The following is a 22,155-nucleotide window of genomic DNA, read 5'->3' on the forward strand; positions in this document are numbered from 1 at the left end:
CACGGAAGCACATTTTTGACAGAATTACTGCTATATAACCGTGTTGGGTACTGAGGACAACAGATAACGGTAAATTCTGTTAATTCCGTACTGCTTATTGGGTACTTTCTGCCGCTTGCTGGGTAATTTGTAACAAAAGAAATCCCAGCAAAAGTCAGTTCGTAAGAATGTCTGTCGGAAAGGTCCTATGCCGACGTCATGTAGCGACGTCAGTGTAATGCGAATAGATTCGCAGACATTGCTGGCACTATGGATGAAACAAATAAATAAAAGAAAATACGAGGAATAAAAATGAATATAATAAAAAATTCATCGGTTTGTGTGTGCTTTCTAGCTATGATGGCGCATCTAGTTTCACAATTGTGTCCGGGCTAAAGCCCTCAGGCAATTATGGCACTAGGCGTGCTTTATGGCAAAAAGCCGTGTAATTCATTCTCCAGACAACTTATGCATAACTTCAGGTTTGTAATCATGTGAGGAATGTCAATAACATAATAAGTAAAGAAAAAAAAAGAAGCAAAAAACTGGTTTCAGGCACGTTCCAAGTTATTCTAATATTGATTACATCAATTGACTGCGTACTTTTTCATTTTACAAGGAAATGTCAGCGGCGTCATTAGTGACATATGACATTCTGGCTATAATCAGCCGTGGCTATATAATACTGAACACCCCGCCCGGTACACATGCCTTAGTCGGACTGTAAAGAGAACATTCTAACAGTGTTAAAGATGGGTGAAGGTATCTATTATTGGTTGACTCTTGTCATATCGGTAAGTTACTCTTCATACAATATCTGCAATATATTTATTTTATCATTACGTGGCATTGGCACGTACAAAACCTTCTAATGTTTATCTTCTTTTACTTGAATTAGTTGCTTAAGTTTTAAAGCCTGAAACGTTTTAGTGTCCAGAGTAGCTAAATATCCTACTGAAATTATTTTATGTGGGGGTCATAGAGCGTTGCTGCTGTCCCTACGTCCCGATATCTTCGGTGTCCAACTCCTCTCACACTTATTTGCTTCAAACTTGAATAAGTTTGATGCGCAGATGACCATAAAGGAAGGAACTTTTGCTGTGACTATTTTTACAGCAGTTTTTTGCCCTTTAATAGTTTTGCTATATGAACATAGAGTAAAATCTTGTGTGTCCAACTCGTCAAACACTGTTGAAAGGATATGCTTTGAAAACCCTTGATATGAAGATGACTATAAATGATGGATTTTTTTCTGTGGGTATTTTTTCTAGAATCATGACCCTTTCTTAATAGAAAACTTTGCTATATAGAGGATGGCGCAGTAATTGGGGGCATCCGTGTTCTATGGACACAATTCTAGTTTTCAGTGTTGTTATATTTTCTGGTCCTTTGTGATCATGGAGTCCATTCAATATACAGTCTAACCTGTACTAACGGTCACCTCCGATCAGCGGTCACCTCCGTTCAGCGGCCATTTTATGACGCCCCCGGCGGATTTTTCTCTATTTTGTCACTTTATTCAGCGGCCACCTGCCGTCCGCGGCCAGCGGCCACCGAAATTGCCTCCCGACCGCCGTATTTGACCCCTTTCAGCGGCCATTTTCCTTCCAAAACCAATTATTTTTAGGCAGTAATCGCCGAAGATACCCGATTTTGAGAAGCACGTGGTTGCTAAGTTTCGCGGGACTTCACCACAAGAAGACACAATGACATGAGCTTCTCAATTAAAACTGATAACCAAAGGTGTAATCCCCTTTTGTTATGATCAAATGGCCAGTAATTATCGGTAATTAGCGTGTCACCTCATGTCAATTTTGTTGTTCACAGTTTGACCTCGGTTAACGATAATACTCGATAACTAATTAGTAGCATAATATTTGTGATTTTTTTTATACTTCTGTCATCAAAATACTATTAAATTTATACGAAATTAATTGTGTTTGAAAGAAATATAAACCACTCTATCTTTTACGGAACGTAACGGCAATCTTAGATTTAGTGTAGACAATAAGCGCCGAGAGTAGCTTCCCTTACCAAAATGGCGAAAATTGTAAACAAACTTGTTTTGAAGTTGGAAAATTGTCTGTAACAATTTTTGTAGTAAAAAAAACACGCCGGAGTTTTAGATTGCTAAGAAGACCATTCGTATTGCGAAGGCAAATCCACGTCATTGTATCCTGGTAAAATAATAATGGAAAACCCCAAAAAAAACGGGCCGAAAGGCTATAGACTGGTCAGAAGTCTGAAAAATACATATACTGGCTGCACCTCCGGTCAGCGGTCACCTGGCTTTAGCGGCCAAATTGTCTGCTTCCCTTGGCTGGCTGCTTAAGACAGGTTAGACTGTATGTGTAATAGAGTTCCGCTTAAGCCGGTGCTAGGGGGCGTGAGAGGTGTTGCACATTTCATTACCTCTGATGAACAGACTCGATCAAATTGAGTCTGCTATTAATCTGCTTGATTGCGTTCTATACTTCCAAAGGATCTGTTTTTTGTTTTTTTTTACAGATTTTATTATTTAAATAAATTTGACATCATGATGCCAGTATTTTCTGCTTAGTTTGAACTGCATTGTGATATTATCAAATTGCTTAAATTTGCTTTGTTGTTCCACGGAAACTTTCAACTGTTTTATTGAGGTTGCTATTTACATGAAAACAAAATCTTCTTTTAATTAACTTTGAAAAAAACGTATTTCATAGACATGTACGCTTGGAACAAAAAGTTTTAAGATAACACTGCACGTTAGACGTGTTCGGCCTTTGATGTTAACAAAATATTTTGTATCATTTAGGCATGGATGCGATGATAATATTTGTTAAAGTAATTTTAAGACAAAACTATTTCTAGTTTGAACTTTACCTCTGAAATTTGGTTAGTTGTTTCAAATATGACACTTTATGTTAGAATTTATACGTACTGTAAACGTTAATTTTGACCAGATATATATTTTCTTCTTGTAACAGGTTAACATCGTATATGGTAAGTAAACTATTTGAAGTTTTGAAATAAAATAAGATCACACAATAAATCATTTTATTTAAGCTCAAGGTTTGTTTGTAATAATAATAAAAGAAACATTTACAGACAGCAACGATAATGATAACAAACAATGATTAATAATAATTTGAAAGTTGAGTGAACGATAGGTTTATTGTGCGCAAAAATCTAAAATTTCATCCCAATTCTTTAGGCCTAAAAAAAAATGTTTCTGGTAACATGCTAAAAAAAATTAAGGTAGGTAGGTCGGAAATTATTTTTTTTGAACTTTTTTTATTAAGGGAAACTTTTCGGAAAATATTTTTGTGTCAAAAAATGAATACAAATAAGGGGGTTATGCCTTTAGAGCATCAGTAAGTTGATTTCAAACATCACTGGCCATGTTTAAAGCATAAAAAGTGCAGTTTTGCAACTTTTTGTTGAAAAGTTGAAAAAAAAAATCTCCAAGGCCATAAAAACATTTAGGGTCGGGCCAAAACTTTAGGGTAGGTCGGGATACCGGAAACAAACAATTTTGTTTACGCCTTATTGGTTATAAATTCACCAGGATTAGAATTTGGGCAAACGAGCATTAACAGAATAACGGGTTTGGTCACAAAACGGAGTCACATTTGATGTTGTCTCGCTAAAGTTAATAATGTAAAATGAGAAAAGTTGGTGCTACCAGGGAGATTTTTACTTTCGATGCATCTGATTTTTAAATGAACCAGTTTGCCATAAGTGTAAACTTTCGTAATGTTACGAATATGTAAATATTCATGATATTTTGTTTCATGTATTTCATTCCATAACGCACAGCATAGCACAAAAGTTCGTTCTGGGTAGACCCGAATTAATTGAAATCTAACTTTGGTTTTTACGAGCATATTGGTAACTTTGACAATGATGTACAAGTTTGTTTTGTCGACAACTGAAACTTCCGATTCGGTTAACGTTTATTAAAGGGCATTTTAAGTAACACTCTACCAATGTACAATTTCCCAACTGAGATATGTTTCTTTGTTGTAGTGAAGTCATGACTACTTCAGGTGGAAAGGAAGTACATTATATTTTACGTCGAAATGGCCGGGGCAACATTTTTCTTTTAAAGCAGATTACTGATATAGGGCTATATCTGATCCTTTATCCTTTGGCCAAGAACACTTAGCTTGAAACATAGTCTAAACTGTTACTTGTCATGATTCCTATATTACGCCCGAGTCAATCATGTTCTAACAGAGCACATTGTTATGTTAAAGTAATGGGAACTTCACCAGTGCTGTACACGTTATGTGACAAGCCGGCTGATATTGCATTCGTGATTGACAGCTCCAGCAGTATTTGGATATACGACTTTGAGAAACAAATCACGTTTGTTCAGGAACTGGTGAAAATGTTCAACATTGGACCAGACACTATCCAAGTCGCTGCTCTAACATTCTCTCATAACGTTGTAAATGAATTTCATTTCAACGATGTTACCAGCGCACAGGAGGCTAGTGAAAGGGTATGAAATAGTTTGTTATTTTAAATTTATTATCTTACGAAAGTAATTATACTATTTTTTTCTTTTTTTGAGAAACTAGTTTTATACCTACATGTGAACTTTGAATTTATTCGAAAGTTACACTTAAGTGAGCACTCTCTTGTGAAAATGATGCTATATTAATGAGCGTATTGTCCCTCGAATAGTAAATTTCTTTTTAAGTTACTTAATGTGGCATTTTTGGCTGAATTCCTCAAACATTAGATTAAAAGGTTAAAAGCTTTAAAAAATGTTGGCGGATTGAAAGCATTCCAGGCTAGCTTTTTACTTATAACACTGGCAACTAGTAGCATATGTCCATTATCCTACAAAATTTCTAAAATGGACTGGTCCATCATTCAATTTTGGCAGCATCATCTGTTATTAAGAGGCGGTGCTCCTGAATAGCAAACAGTGTAGACCATGATCAGCCTGCACAGATCATGATTTGCACTGGACGCAAAGACAGAAGCAGTTGTTTAGTTGGTTAATATTGAATATGTATTACGTGCAACAATGTTTTACATGTCAGGTTCAAGATAACATTTGGTAAATACCTCAAAATACGCACAAGAACCTTCATATTTTATTTAATCATATAACAGAAGTTACACTGCTTTTTCAAATCAATCTATCAGCTTTGTATAGTTTAAGTTCAACAAAGTCGGCATATATTGAAACAGATCGGAAAGATTGTACATGAAAGCGGAGAAGCTACATTTACTCATAGTGCATTAGATATTATGCGAACAGACATCTTCTCGCCAAGCAATGGAGCACGCGCCGGTGTAGCGAAAATTTGTATATTGCTGACGGACGGACAGCCGACGTACCCTAAGGAAACATTGGAACAAGCCAGACTGGCAAAAGCAGCCGGGATCACGATTCTAGCTATTGGCATTGGAGATCAAGTAAGTGTTATGTTATAAATATATATCGTGTCTTCGTTTAAAGTTTTGTTTTTTCTTGTCTGAACACGTTAGATGTTTAGAAGCTGGTAAACATCCCACTATTAGAGAATGCTTTTCAACGTTCCAGCTGTAAAACGCCTTATGCAAGTACCATTTATTATTTGAGGGAAGTTCACTGAAAAATTACTGACTGGACAGTGAACAGTGCAGACCATGACCAGACTGCACGGATGTGCAGGCTGATCTTGGTTTGCACTGGTCGCAAAGGCAGAATTACTTGCCGCCAGAAGGCTAAAGGTTATTTTCATGGGGGAAGTGGGTGGAATGTGGGCAGGGTTGGATTGTAGGCCCTTTGCAAACTTTACCGCTTAAATTATTTTGTTTAACAGTATAGTAGTTGAGTTTTATAATGCACATACCATTGACGTAAATGTAACTTATAATTGATAAGTGACGAATAATGCTTTTTTTATTTCAGAAAGTAGACCTATTCAGTATATGAGAATAAAGTGTATGTTTCTACAATAATAAACGAAATTCTATGTCAAAAGTATAACAACAAACCCGCGTTTTACAGTTGCACCGTTTACTTTCACAAGAGCGTTGAGTACAGAGAAATTGCAACCCTACTACATTTTGCCAGTAAATATGTCCGTACCTTTCAGGTGGATGAGCAGAACCTGAGGGCCGTGGTTTCACCCCCTGCAGACAAGAACTATTTCCATTCATCTACTTTTGATAACCTCAAAGAGAAGTTGTTCCCAGAGCTGATTGGCCAAACAACCTGTAATGGTAGGTTGCATGTAAATTGTTTGTTGTATGACGTGCAGCCTCTCTATAATATTGCCTTTCCTTTCAAAAGGTTATATGAGCCGCGCCATGAGAAAACCAACATATTGACTTTGCGACCAGCATGGGTCCAGACCAGCCTGCGCATCCGCGCAGTCTGGTCAGGATCCATGCTATTCGCTAACGGTTTTTCTAATTGCAGTAGACTTTAAAAGCGAACAGCATGGATCCTGACCAGACTGCGTGGATGCGCAGGCTGGTCTGGATCCATGCTGGTCGCAAACCCACTATGCTGGTTTTCTCATGGCGCGGCTCATATGTTGAAACGCATTTCTCTAAAGGTGGATGTAGTCGATCGTGAATACAAAAAAAAAATGTGCCCTGGTTTGCTGTGTTTAGCGTATGATAATAGGTTTTTCATGAACCTTGAAAATCGCAGGAAAACGTGATTTTAATTTAGTTAAATATTTGTTTTGATATACTCATTTGATGCAGAAATGATTTTTGTTTCATTTACCATTCATAAGTTCGACATTTATGTTGATTAGCATTGTTCTCATAAATAGTTTGGTGAAAAATCAAAGCTCTGTTCTATTCTGTTCTTTTCATTATTTTTTCTATTATTTTTGACTAATGAATGAGACAATTATGAAATCTCACGTTTGAATAGGACATACAACGGGCTTATTGTGTAAAAAAAGAAAATCTTATAATTCCAGTGACCAAAGTACACTTTGTGCAAAGATTTAGTGAACTTAATTAATTAAGAACCATATTACTAGCAAATCTTCATGGAAACGTTACAGCCTTTCCATGAAATGGTGGATAAACGAATGATATTTTTAACAAACTTTATTTACAGTGATCAAAACGTCGCCGCCACCAGTGGGTACTACTACTGAAAGTAAGTGATTCCGTATTTTGTTAAGCAATCCCCAGAGACCTAAATCAGAGATAAAGCGGATTGTTCAAAAATACAAACTGCAATTCCCCCAAAATTTTGAAATGAAACATGTTTTGCTTTCATCCATAAGAAGCTTCTTCTAGTTCCCAATTCTACAAAGCATCGTAAAAATATGATATTTGTCTGATCGAATCTATAGTCTGTTTTCTTATAGACATTACTGTTACTTTTGTGACACTGGAAGGTGTTGTTTACAATGGATGAATAAGTAATCAATTGGTTAGTTCTCTCTACTTTTATACCATAACAACTCTTACTATAGATACAGGGTATACCTTATCCTTATTCTTAAAAAACAAGTTCAAATAGTAAATCAGATTTAATCAAAATTCAGTTTTGCAAGATACATGGGTTTAAATGCCAAAATATTACGATGAAAAAATGATTTGTTCATATACATTTAAACCAATGAACATATTTAAACATTGAAACAGTTCCAAATTTCAAACAAGAAAACACATTTAGTTAAAATGAAGTACATTATTCATGTATTAATAAACAACATCTTCATTATATTTTCTGTTGTTAATACGGTGAATTTAAATAAGGACTACTATTACTATTTTAGACAAGTTCTGAACACTTCAATGTATATTTTAAATAAATTTCAACATATTCTCAGTTTCCATATAGATATATACATACCAGACATGAGACAAATACAGTTTTAAAAGAACATTACATATTGTCACGCAAATAATGAGTTCTGCGCAAGAAATATAGATCACATCACATATCTGATTAATTTTATACAGCGCATCACAATAATTTAAAAACGTGTTCTTTCAGACCTGCCAATCAATCCTCCATGTTACCAGATATTTCATGTGGTCAAATACTAAATATGTTAATATGTGTGTTACTTTAATGCTTCTATATTTCAGTGCAGGGAGGTCGGCCACCACCCGAAGTAGGTTAGTGCGAATGAGAATTATATAATAATTATATTAAGTAGATCTATTTTCTTTTTGTGTTGTTGTCATAGTTGTGATATAAGCTGTAAAAATTTATGCAAGTGTAGAAAACAGTATTTTATTGAGGAGGTAAATGTAAGTTTAGTCTTCATCCAATAGCATGAAGTATGAAGTTCCTTAAAAACAAGCAACGGCCATTCTATTAACATCGTCACCTTTAAATCACTATTTTAAGATCATTACATTAAGATCATTGTATTAAGATATCACATTGAGGTCATTGTGTTAAGATCATTGTATTAGGATCATTTTGTTAAGGGCATTGTATTAAGGGCATCATATATTAAGATCATTGTTTCAAGATCATTTTCTTAAGATCATTGTATTAAGGTCATTGTATTAAGATCATTACATTAAGACCATTGTGTTAAGATCATCATCTACACGAGGTCATATCATTTATTCAGTTTGCCAAGGGAAGAATGCAGATATTATGTTTGTTGTTGACATGTCCAGCAGTATTTGGGTGAAATATTTCAAAGACCAACTGCAATTCATCGCAGACCTTGTCAGTTTCTTTGACATAAACAGCGGAAAAACGAGGGTGAGTTTCATTAACTGTCTCCGTGTGGGCACTCGGTAATATTTATATTGGTAAGGGACATTAAAACGAACAAAACTAAACAGAACAAATTTCTGTTCATGTAACTAGAAAAAAACACATCATTATATTACGATAATTTTGACGAATATTCATGATGAAAGTTATTTTAATAAACAGAAAACTCCAAACCATTGAAATATGAAAATCTAAGTAAAAATCACTTATGTACCCACCATTAATAAAATTTGCCTGCATGTTGCAATATGTACTCATGTCTTATTGTACGTACTTTAGGTTGGAATGTTGACGTTTAGCAATGATACAGAGCTGCAGTTTCATCTTGGCACATACAACAGCCAGGAAGATATCAGAACAGCCATTCAATCAGTACAATCAAAAGGGGGTATCACAAACACTCATCTTGCACTACACGTAAGTTCATATCGGATAGAATACTCCGTATTAAAGCAACACCATTTGAGCCGCACCGTGAGAAAACCAGCATAGTGGCTTTGCGCGCAGTCTGTTCAGGATCCATGCTGTTCGGTAACGGTTTCTGTAACTGCAATAGGCTTTGAAAGCGGACAGCAGGTCGCAAACCCACTGTGTTGGTTTTCTCATGGCACGGCTCATTAATGGGCATTTCTGGCATTTGTATGCAGCATGCGGTTATAACCCAGCAGAATAAATGAAGGAACACACTCCAAAATTGAACTTATCTAACTTAACTGACTAATTATTCGGTGTGGTAAAGGAAGGACGGACCTTTTAAAGGGCCATTTGCGATAGTTTCCGGATTGTAAAATGTGCCGATGCCTTACTTACCAATCACTAGGGGTTTTTTTATAAATAGAAAATGTGGAATCTCCACAGGCCGCTCAACACGACAAAAACAAAAATGTTGCAGGCTCGGTTCGATTGAGCCTGTTCAGGGACGGTGTACCTAGTGGAAATGCATGCTACCGTCCACGACCTCTAGCCCCGGTCGAGTAGAACGCAATATTTACACATGCTACAAGTACAAAAACAATTTAGAGACATTCGCAGATGTGTTCAAACGGCGGTGCACATGGAACCTTCAATGATACACGCATGTGATTCCATGAAAAGCGGTGTATGGTCTCCAGTTAAAATAATGGGTTTGCCCTAAAGCAGAACAAAACAAACTGGAATTTAGAAAGGGGATCTGAGGTTATGGATAAACTATCTAAAACGAATTTAATAGCAATCTAATAAAGTTCTTTTAACACATATTTAGTGCTGACAAAAACATTCATTTTCACAGGCGGTATATCAATTTAAATTTTGAACTTCTTTAATATAAAAGCGACGTTATACCCCATTTAATTGTCCAAGCAATGTTATAATGAAATAGTGTATGTTTATTTTCTAATTACTTGCCTCTCACCAAATACGTCCGAAACCTCTCTTTGGTATATAATTCTTTCAAGTGCGGAAGCCATGCAAATGGCTTATGGAGTGTCCGTTGATCAACCCAGGTATCTGCTGGTGAATAAACGCTTGAATCAAAAACTGGAGAATCACATGGAGTCTTCCTCAGCCATCAAAAGGCTGGAAAGTCACTCATGAAAAGACTATGAGTTTCCTATCAATCACGTGAGATTAAATCATGTTCTCTGCATTTCTTTAGTTGTTTTTTTCAGTGGCGACTTTCATTTTTTATTTGACTTTTTTTGCTATGAAATTATTAAATATTTTCTCTTTTTTAAGATAGCGCAGTACATCCACGATAAGAAAATGTTTGCTCTCAAAATATTGGATATATCTTTATTTTTGCAGGAAGCGAGATATGAAATGTTTAATTCGAAGCATGGATCCAGAAGCGGCGATGTGGTCCACATCTGTATAGTCATTACGGACGGTGTGTCTCGGCTTCCTAAAATGACTGTAGTAGAATCCAACTTGAATCACCGGGCTGGAATGGAAGTCTTTGCCATCGGTAAGTATGAAATATTATATATATGCATTTAACTCTATATTAATCATAAAGACAATATATGTTTCATTTTGCATACCCATTGTCTTATGTTGATGCTTTTTTATGTACTATTAATTTCCAACCACGTATTTGATTTCGAATTTGCATAAACAATCATATAAAGCTCGCTTTGTCGCTAATTCTAGTTCTTGTACCATTACAAATATTCTTAGGTTATTAACATAAGTTTTCACTACTGTAAAAGCCAATGAAAACTCTGCTAAACACTTATTTTGGTCGGTAAAAGATTCTGGACAAATCCTGGATAAGGTTAAATTAATAATCACGAGGTATCTTCAGTCCGTCCATGCGATTTTCCTACTTTGCATACTACTTTACCACATAATTCAATAAATGACAATCTGTCCTAATTAAAAAAAATATTTACCAGGGAGAATGCTACGATTCTCGCTTTTTTTACTAGCTGCATTGTTAAAAAAATTACCTTGTGGACCTTTAACGATGTCTGAAAAGCCCTTTTCTTTATATTGGAAAATATTTACGTCAGGTTTTGACAAGTAATTGGTATTCCGAATTGAACAACATGCACCCTGTGTCGCACATTTGTTTTTATAGTGTTATGAAAGTGACCTCATGATGAGCCTTTCTCCAGATATGCAGGCAGACATTATTACTGTATCTAATAATAATGCATCACGCCATCTGGATGATATTCTTAATTTGGATAATCCGTTATTTTCTCAATTATTATTTGTGGATATTATTTACCCCTATTAGCTTATGTTAGATAACACTAACAATTCTGATACTACTACTTTTTTTTCGCTTTACATCTCTCTTTTTATGACGATATTTTACTTACCAAAATGCATAAAGAGGAATGCTTTTAATTTTAGTATTGTACGTCCCCGCCCCCATTTAGATGGGATTAACCCCAAGCAACTTATTATGGGATATATTTTATTTCTCCATTAATTCGGTTTGCCAGAGCGTGTATTCATGTTAATGAACGTAATCAATTTATTACAAATAAACCTCTTCAGCGAGACTATCGTTATTATAAATTACAAGAAAACTTTGCTAAATTTTACTATCGTAATATATTCAGATTTGGTTTCAAAATTTAATGTAATCTAGAGACATTTCTGCCGAGAAGGTATATCGAAACCCGTTTTTATGGAGAACTATAATCGTAAGAGTTTTGGTGTGGGCAATTTAAATAGTAAAAGAGGTTTAGTTTTCAACACTCTTTGTTTGTATTTGACGGAAAAGAGAGAGAAGTCTATGATAGGTAGTTCCTAAATCCCTACGGGACTAAGCTATTGTGACATCTGTCTTTTGACCGGTTTTATAGGACCATTTAGGCTGTTCCCTTGTTGCTTTGTCTTCTGCAAAGGAATTGAATACATGCGTTTTTGGTTCTTAAGGATTGCTTTTATATATGAATTTATATGAGCATTTTTGTGTTTTATATAACTTGCCTTCTGTCGCCATCGCGTGTTTTCGATATTCGCATGACGCGGATAACTTCTAATTGCACCGAAAACATAGTTGATTTAAGAGAGAGGTTGCTTTTCACCTTTCCAAGTCGGCGGTGTGCAATTGTGTTCTTCTATTCGTTTGTTTTGTCCTCATGTGTTGGCTTTGTGTGTGTGGTGAGCACGTCTGCGCGCTGTGAAAATTGCGGTTTGGTGAGGCTACGTTTTTGGAACGTGGCTTTCCCTTTTGGATAATTTTCCTTGTTTCTTATATTGAGGAAGTGAAAGATATTTTGATAATATATGTAAAACAAACAAATTTTCTCAATTTTTATAATTCATCTATTTTTTACTCATTTCATAGCTTCCTACCAGTAAAAATATACTTGGAATTTGTCTCCATGTGTATACATAGGATATTTTTCACTCTAATATTTCAATAATTCACATGTGTGCCGAAAAAACATAAAATACATATCGATATACATCCAGGTGTAGGAGATGACATAGATGTAAAAGAACTTAATGATATTGCATCAAGACCAGAATACGTGTTCGAGGTAAATGGATATGGAGCTCTGAAGCAAATAGAGAATATTCTAGCAGTCAAAACATGTGAAGGTAAGTGAATGGTCTGCATGCTGCTTTATATTTAAAAAAAGCAGCGACAAATACGCAATTTATGCATTGCCATTTGACCACCAATTTCAAGCGATAAATTAGTATCTTCTCATTTCTTTTTGTTTCAAATATGACTATAAAAACTTTTAATATAACACGGAGGTTATGAATGAATTATTTGTATCAAGTCTCAGATAATAAAACACAGTATCTAAATAAAGCTTTTGATGCATTCCTAAGTTCGCAGTTGAAACTCTTTTGAACCTAAAAATATATTCCAAACTGAATCACGATTTGAAAGTCATACAGTGAGTAATGTTGATACATGTGCATTGTTCAAGCTTTCACTGCCTCCACAAAAGTGGTTTCTTATTTTAAAATATTTAATAAATATGGCAGGTATATTATTATCTGTTTTATACCAAGACAGATTTAACTGGGCACGTTTTGGAAATAAGAGTAAAAACAGCGTTATACCATAAATATAGTTACTTTCCATTTATTTTGATGTACATTTCATGTTTATAATTACAGTCCCGCCAGCGCCAGCGCCGCCCAAGCCACCAAGTAACTACTACATACTATATTATCTTATAAATATGTGGAATAAATAGCACATCGTTTTCTAATATTATTATATATTTGTAAATGACAGCGACGTTTACGTAAAGCGTGTTATAAAGTTTTGTTTTGAATTTCGTTAACAAGCAATTATTACTTTCATCATATGCCAGCAATAGTACATATCTAATTATTGTCTATTTACCGTACAGTAAATATTAAATATTGCGGTTTACAACATCTGAAGATCTGTAAAAGTCATCATGTTATTTATTTTAACCTTGCACAGATCAGAGGCAAACAGCTTTTACTATATAGTCTATCAGAAAGGTTCTTTTCATAAACAATTACACATCGCCTCAATTTTTCAGAGGAAGAACCAGAGGGTAATTATGTGTTTGCTTGTTTCTTCAGTAATGGCAACGAAGGAAAGGTAACATGTCGGTTGAACAACTTTAATTTAAAGCTGTATGAAGAGCCCTATTGGCATACGGAGGATCATTAGTACAAAGTAGCATGTATAAGAAGGCTATGACCGTGTCCCACTACTTAATATTATCACACTTTCAGTATACAATACCTGCTGTTCAAAATAAACTTCACTTAAAAACCATCCGCTAAGTTATCTGAATTCGAAAAAATACATCCAGTCAAGAAGGACGTCTGGGGCTGTATTCATAAAGCATCTTAAGTATAAGTATAATAAATTGATTATTTACTTAAGTATTACTTAGGTAAGAATTTTATTTCACTTAAGTATATTTCTTATTCATAAAACAAAACAACTTAATAAGTAATTCATGGCTTTTATTGTGGATGAATATATTTAAAAAAACCCATTAATTTCAGACAGATACAATATGCACAATTAAGGTTTAAAGTGCTTTTATCTAAAAAACAACACTGTAATCGTACTCACGACGCCATTTTGTTTTCTGACTTAAGTCATTTCTTACGTATTTTAAGTTTAAGCTGTTTTATGAATAGGACTTAAGTTTTTTACTTAGACTTAAGCTGAAATCACCACAAACTTAAGTAAAATCTTCAACTTAAGTCAAAACTTATACTTAAGATGCTTTATGAATACGGGCCCTGATCAGTAACTAAAAAAATGTATATGTCTAAGGCCATTCAACTCATGACACTTTTGACTCATTTAGCTCTGATAGACATGAGGATTATATTGGGAATTCAATAACCGACTATACATCTGAATTATACGACATTATACCGAGTAAATAAAACAAGAGGGCCAAGATGGCCCTAGGTCGCTCACCTAAGAAACACACCATAACAGTGTAAAACATGTTTGACCTAGTGATTTCATGGAAACAAATATTCTGACCAATTTTCATTAAGATTGGACCATAAAATTGGTCTCTTGCGATAAAACAAGCATTTTCTTAGATATGACCTAGTTTTTGACCCTAGATGACCCATGTTCAAACTCGACCTAGATTTTATCAAGGCAATCATTCTGACCAAAATTCATGAAGATCAATTGAAAAATACAGCCTCTATCACACACACAAGTTTTATCTTTGATTTGACCAAGTGACCTAGTTTTTGACCTCAGATGACCCGTATTCAAATTCGACCTAGATTTCATTAAGGCAATCATCCTGACCAAATTTCATAAAAATCAATTGAAAAAAACAGTCTCTATCGCATACACAAGATTTTTCTTTAATTTGACCTAGTGACCTAGTTTTTGACCTCAGATAACCCATATTCAAACTGGACCTAGATTTCATCAAGGCAATCACTCTGACTAAATTTCATGAAGATCAACTGAAAACTACATCCTCTATTGCATACACAATGTTTTTCTTCGATTTGACCTAGTGACCTAGTTTTTGACCCCAGATGACCCATTTTCGAACTCGGCCTAGATTTCATCAAGGTTATCATTCTGACCAATATTCATGAAGATCAGTTGAAAAATACAGCCTCTATCGCATACACAAGGTTTTTCCTTAATTTGACCTAGTGACCTAGTTTTTGACCCGAGATAATCCATTTTCGAACTCAGCCTAGATTTCATCAAGGTAATCATTCTGACCAAAATTCATGAAGATCAATTGAAAAATACCGCCTATATTGCATACACAAGGTTTTTCTTTGATTTGACCTAGTGACCTAGTTTTTGACCCGAGATGACCCATTTTCGAACTCGGCTTAGATTTCATCTAGGCAATCATTCTCACCAATATTCATGAAGATAAATTGAAAAATACAGCCTCTATTGCATACACAAGGTTTTCTTTGATTTGACCTAGTGACCTAGTTTTTGACCCCAGATGACCCATTTTCGAACTCGGCCTAGATTTCATCAAGGTTATCATTCTGACCAATATTCATGAAGAATAACTGAAAAATACAGCCTCTATCGCATACACAAGGTTTTTCTTTGATTTGACCTAGTGACCTAGTTTTTGACCCGAGATGACCCATTTTCGAACTCGGCCTAGATTTCATCAAGGCAATCATTCTCACCAATATTCATGAAGATCAATTGAAAAATACAGCCTCTATCGCATGCACAAGGTTTTTCTTTGATTTGACCTAGTGACCTAGTTTTTGACCTGAGATGACCCATTTTCGAACGCGGCCTAGATTTCATCAAGGTTATCATTCTGACCAATATTCATGAAGATTAGTTGAAAAATACAGCCTCTATCGCATACACAAGGTTTTTCTTTGATTTGACCTAGTGACCTAGTTTTTGAACCGAGATGACCCATTTTCGAACTCGGCCTAGATTTCATCAAGGCAATCATTCTCACCAATATTCATGAAGATCAATTGAAAAATACAGCCTCTATCGCATACACAAGGTTTTTCTTTAATTTGACCTAGTGACCTAGTTTTTGACCCGAGATGACCCATTTTCGAACTCGGCCTAGATTTCATCAAGGTTATCAGTCTGACCAATATTCATGAAGATTAATTGAAAAATACAGCCTCTATCGCATACACAAGGTTTTTCTTTGATTTGACCTAGTGACCTAGTTTTTGACCCGAGATGACCCATTTTCGAACTCGGCCTAGATTTCATCAAGGTTATCATTCTGACCAATATTCATGAAGATTAGTTGAAAACTACAGCCTCTATCGCATACACAAGCTAAATGTTGACAGACGACAGACGACAGACGACGGACGACGGACGCCGGACATCGAGCGATCAGAAAAACTCACCTGAGCATTGCTCAGGTGAGCTAAAAAATGTATAATCTCTTTTCTCAGTATGTCGGGGGAGGAAAGAGGACGTTGTGTTTGTTGTGGACATGTCTAGCAGTATATGGGTTGTGGATTTCCAAGAACAGCTCAAGTTTCTTTCTGACCTCGTCGGTTTCTTTGATATAAGCGGTGATATGGCCAGGGTGAGATATTCTTTGCAAAGAAAATAGTATTGCGAATGGTACATCATCTGCATGCTGATCCATTGAAAACTCCTAGGAGATGTCCTATCATTTAGCTACTTGTATATCACTCTTGTATGTTCATAGTTATGCAACTTTATAAGCAACAAAAGTAAGTTGGCTTCGCATCAAACTAACCTGTCATGATTAATATAAGTACTAGATATTACCTACAATTATACCTTTGATGCTGAAGTTTCTGCATTATCTCATATACCCTTTTTGAATACGAGTTTCAAATCATATCATCGATCATTAAATGGATTTTTTTTCAACCAATCAAGGTGGGATTTCTGACGTTTAGTACGAACCCGACAGTACAGTTTTACCTAAACACGTACAGTGCCCGGGACGAAGTCAGTAAAGCCATTCTTGCAGTGAAATCTGAAGGAGGTTTGACAAACACTCATCTTGCACTACAGGTAAATAAAGGCATACTTGTATTAAAAGAGGATGAGTAATACAATCTTTACAATACAGTATGTTACTTGTATTTGAAAATAAAAAAAGCGAGAAAAATCAATTATTTCATTAAAAGAAGAAAGATATGTAAACACTTATTGCAGCTGATTTTATCGCATTGGCCATCAATTACTGCAATGTTGCCATTGTCCACAGTGTCTTATTTTTCTAATAACATGTACAGAAAGCCAAAGATGAAATGTTGGCGCAGCAGAACGGAGGCCGAAGTGATGTGGATCAAGTGATTATTGTCATTACTGACGGTGTATCTAGACAACCACAATTAACGGCTACAGAAGCTAAAAACATTCACCAAGCCGGTGTTGAGGTCATTGCTATTGGTGAGTATGAAAAAAATGAGGTCATTGCTATCGGTGAGTATGAAAAGTTAGGGTCATTGCTATCGGTTGCTATCAGTGAGTATGAAAAGTTGAAGTCATATGAAAAGTTGAAGTCATTGCTATCGGTGTGTATGAAAAGTTGATGCAATGCTATCGTAGTGTATGAAAGGTTGATGCATTGCTATCGGTGTGTATGAAAGGTAGAGGTCATTGCTATCGGTGAGTATGAAATATTGATGCAATGCTATCGGTGAGTATGAAATATTGATGCAATGCTATCGGTGTGTATGAAAGGTTAAGGTCATTGCTATTGGTGTGTATGAAAGGCTGAGGTCATTGCTGTCGGTGAGTATGAAAAGTTGAGGTCATTGCTATCGGTGAGTATGAAAAGTTGAGGTCATTGCTATCGGTGAATATGAAAGGTAGAGGTCATTGCTATTGGTGTATATGAAAGGCTGAGGTCATTGCTATCGGTGAGCATGAAAAGTTGAGGTCATTGCTATCGGTGAGTATGAAAGGCAGAGGTCATTGCTATGGGTGTATATGAAAGGCTGAGGTCATTGCTATCGGTTTGTATGAAAAGATGGTCATTGCTATCGGTGTGTATGAAAGGTAGAGGTCATTGCTATCGGTGAGCATGAAAAGTTGAGGTCATTGCTATGGGTGTATATGAAAGGTTGAGGTCATTGCTCTCGGTGTGTATGAAAGGAAGAGGTCATTGCTCTCGGTGTGTATGAAAGGTAGAGGTCATTGCTCTCGGTGAGTATGAAAAGTTGAGGTCATTGCTATCGGTGTATATGAAAGGTTGCGGTCATTGCTGTCGGTGTGTATGAAAAGTTGAGGTCATTGCTATCGGTGAGTATAAAAGGTAGAGGTCATTGCTATCGGTGAGTATAAAAGGTAGAGGTCATTGCTATCGGTGAGTATGAAAAGTTGAGGGAATTGCTCTCGGTGAGTACGAAAAGTTTAGGTCATTGCTATTGGTGTATATAAAAGGTTAAGGTCATTGCTATTGGTGTATATGAAAGGTTGAGGTCATTGCTATCGGTGTGTATGAAAGGTTGAGGTCATTGCTATCGGTGTGTATGAAAGGTTGAGGTCATTGCTATCGGTGTATATGAAAGGTAGAGGTCATTGCTATCGGTGAGTATGAAAAGTTGAAGTCATTGCTATCGGTGATTATGAAAAGTTGAGCGTATTGCTCTCGGTGAGTATGAAAGGTTTAGGTCATTGGTATCGGTTGCTCTCGGTGAGTATGAAAAGTTGAGGTCATTGCTATTGGTGTATATGAAAGGTTGAGGTCATTGCTATCGGTGTGCATGAAAAGTTGAAGTCATGCTATCGGTGAGTATGAAAAGTTGACGTAATTGTTAACGGTGAGTATGAAAAATAAAAACCGACTTCGTATATCATCTGTGAACCGTTACAGGGAAAACACTTCCTTTTAAAGTATTTCGAAATATTGACATTTACAGATTCTTGTAATTCATAACTATACCTGAAAAAATATTCACAATTTTTGACACATACTTCATTTTTTATCTTTGACTGAAAGTCTGAACTAAGCGCTCATCGTTATGTTACTTTTACAAAATTGCTTATTAATATATTGATCTTGATGTCCCTTACCTGATCTTGTATTTCTATACCTTGTTGAAGCTTTCAGGGCTTCAAGACAGTCTTTGCACATGTTGTTTAAAATCTTTTGCCAAACTGACCATCGACTTGACGAGCATTAGAATAAAAACTCCATTTTCTTTAGAAATCCAGTTGTTATCACACTGAAATATATAAAACTTAGTACAGAAAACTTAGTTGTGTTTTACACGACAGCGCCACCACATCCCAAAGCTACGTACAAACCTCCGCTGACTGTGTCTCTTTTATCCTTAATATTTGAGGATAGGTAATGTAGTCAGTCACCATTTAACCACTGAACTCCCATGTTGCAATATTATATACACATGCGCTCTACAATTAGCTGGCATACAGTATTTACCAAATGAAATTTATGAATTGTCGGGACCTAGAATATATGAAAATTTGTGTGTATGCAGGCGTAGGAGATGCAAACAAAGCCGAGCTCGTCGAGATGGCATCCAGACCAGAGTTTGTGTTCGAGGTGAGCAACTCCAACAACCTACAGAAAATCAAAAACATTCTGGCAAGGACAACCTGTGAAGGTAAAAACATTTTGAACCGTGCCATGAGAAAACCAACATGGTGGCTTTGCGACCAGCATGCATGGATCAAGACCAGCCTGTGCATCCGCGCAGTCTGGTCAAGATGCATGCTGTTCGCTAACGATTTCTCTAACTGCAATAGGCTTCGAAAGCGAACAGCATGGATCCTGACAAGTTTAAAGAAACGAACATTTTTCATCCTTTATAATTCTGAGATCTGCTTAATTGCGCTCTGCTTGATTAATTTTTAAATTATCTAGTTTGTTATCGCGACTAAAAAATATAGTGTAAATTAAGTAGGTAAATAACTCGGTGGCGTTCTTTGTTGTGGAATATGATGGGTATTTAATTTTCTGTAAACAGATTGATTGGAAGATTCGGTCAGTCCCTAGAGAAAAATATATTTACTGTGGTAAAGCCTGATCTGTCTCATTTTTCAAACATACACAACTACTCCAGTGTTTATTACCAAAGTGAATAGAACTACTTCGGTAAGGAAATGCTGATTGATATTCACATGTAGTTATTTGCGAAGGCATTCTTAAAAAGTGTTTATTTTTGTATTTCAGTGGCGTAATACAAGCGGCGAAGCTGTTAAGTTGAAGTCCAGTTGATTTTCCATAATAAGATATATTATGGCCAAGCAAATGAAGGATCTTCACACTTGAGCTCGGACATATTTGTATCAAGCTTTAACTGCCGTCTTCTTATTACAAACTGAGACAGTTGTAGGTGTTGTGATCGGAAACAGTATAGTGTATATCTCCTTGGACATACTGAATGTTTATAAATGTGGCTTGATATTTCTTCTTTTGAAATATCGGATAGAAATTTTTATCTTTTTTGTTCTTATCTCATCATGCATATAGAATAAAGCCTATTTATTCATTTGCCTTGCGTGTTATTTCAAGGGCTAAAGGTATGAATTGGTCAAAAAAGAAATGTTTGACGCTTGGACCTGGCAGCTAACTGACTACTGTAGATTAATTGATTATGCGTATAAGTTGACATTTGCGCCTTTCATAATCATTTTCAACAATGATATTTGAAAAGTATAATCGGACAGTATTCAGGATAAAAATTTAAAAAAATCAAAGTTGAAGTTGAAGCAATGACGTATGGCCATTTCATGATTTTAAACACAATGCCGCCATTCTATTTTTATATGCGAAAATAGTGCAGTTCGAAAATGATTTTCCACACGGCGACATCTACAAAATAAAAATATTGGAAATAAATATGTTAAACCCCATGAACTTCCTTTTGGGACCGCGTCTGGAAAATTTTTATTACGTAATGAATAAACGCACTTTAGTGGCTGTAATGTTAAAGTATTTATTTTTTCAGTCAAGACCTTTATTGCAATGCTGTGCTTTGCACGATATTTCCGATATTGGTATTGTCATCCTTGGCTTATTTATTATTCATTATTCCCGATGTTTTAGAATATCTAGAATGATACTAATAAACTTTGATAATGTGGCAGTTGACCTGAATACAATCGACACTGTTTATTGTCCAATACAGGTAAATCCTATAAATGCTTTGCAATAGATCTATGACGGATTATCTTTGAACACCCCTGAACTTATTGGACTCAACTGCCACATTATCAAAGTTTATTAGTAACTTAGTGTGTATGTTCAATAACACACCCACTACATTATACTCATGAAAATAAGTTTAGACTATAGTTGTATATTTATAACTTTGACATTTTTTACATATCATTACTTTTATACGTGAATTGTGTTTGAATAACTTCAAAGCATTATTTGTCACAGCGACGAGCTTAAAAATCAGGCCGAATATTTGTAGGATATCTCAAAGGATGTAGATAGTAAAACTAAATTACGTGTTAGAATCGAAATAATTTATCTCTAATGGAATAAATCTATTATTTGTCGTTCAGATGCGTATCATTGCAGGGATAATACACGCTTTTCAGTGTATTAATGCCTGCAGAAGCATACAGGCGTGTTTATGACCGAGACCGGAGGTCGAGTTCTCAAACTTATCTCAAGGGTTTCTGCAGACTTTAATACACGGAACAAATGTGTATTGTCGCTATTCTGGCATAACAAGAGCTGTCCGTAAGACAGCCAAGCTCGACTATTCGAAATATTGTCCCAGAAACAGGAAAATATTACCCAAAAAGGTTAAATATCAAAAAAAGTTTTAAGTTCAAAAGGTGACATAATCTGACCAAAATGCATATCAGAGTTGTGGGACTTGCTGCTATCAACTAGTTTTGTAACCCCAAAGGCACATGTGAAGTTTCAATACAATATCTGCATTAGTTTTGGAGATAGTAACTTGCATGTAAAACTTTAACCATGATTTTTTAAGTCCAAAATGGGGCATAATTTGCTCAAAATACATGTCAGAGTTATGGGACTTGACCCAGTGAGGTTGGTAATTGATCTAGAAAAAGAAGAAATAAGTTTCAAATCTATATG

The 22,155-nt window shown here is 35.6% G+C and overlaps 1 protein-coding gene across 1 annotated transcript; it reads left to right on the plus strand.

Moving 5' to 3' along the window:
- Nucleotides 1–638: 638 nt before the first annotated feature.
- Nucleotides 639–20,584, plus strand: LOC123533647 (cartilage matrix protein-like). The gene is made up of 18 exons (XM_045315381.2): nucleotides 639–773; nucleotides 2,946–2,961; nucleotides 4,218–4,465; nucleotides 5,167–5,394; nucleotides 6,060–6,186; nucleotides 7,046–7,087; nucleotides 8,032–8,061; nucleotides 8,529–8,665; nucleotides 8,960–9,097; nucleotides 10,466–10,625; nucleotides 12,596–12,724; nucleotides 13,259–13,291; nucleotides 13,657–13,671; nucleotides 16,535–16,671; nucleotides 16,995–17,132; nucleotides 17,357–17,513; nucleotides 19,571–19,696; nucleotides 20,266–20,584. Exons 1-18 carry the CDS (start codon nucleotides 732–734, stop codon nucleotides 20,271–20,273), a joined length of 1,911 nt encoding a protein of 636 aa, XP_045171316.1. The 5' UTR covers nucleotides 639–731; the 3' UTR covers nucleotides 20,274–20,584.
- Nucleotides 20,585–22,155: the final 1,571 nt, after the last annotated feature.

Source organism: Mercenaria mercenaria, chromosome 12, assembly GCF_021730395.1.
Source record: "Mercenaria mercenaria strain notata chromosome 12, MADL_Memer_1, whole genome shotgun sequence".
Lineage (NCBI taxonomy): Eukaryota > Metazoa > Mollusca > Bivalvia > Venerida > Veneridae > Mercenaria > Mercenaria mercenaria.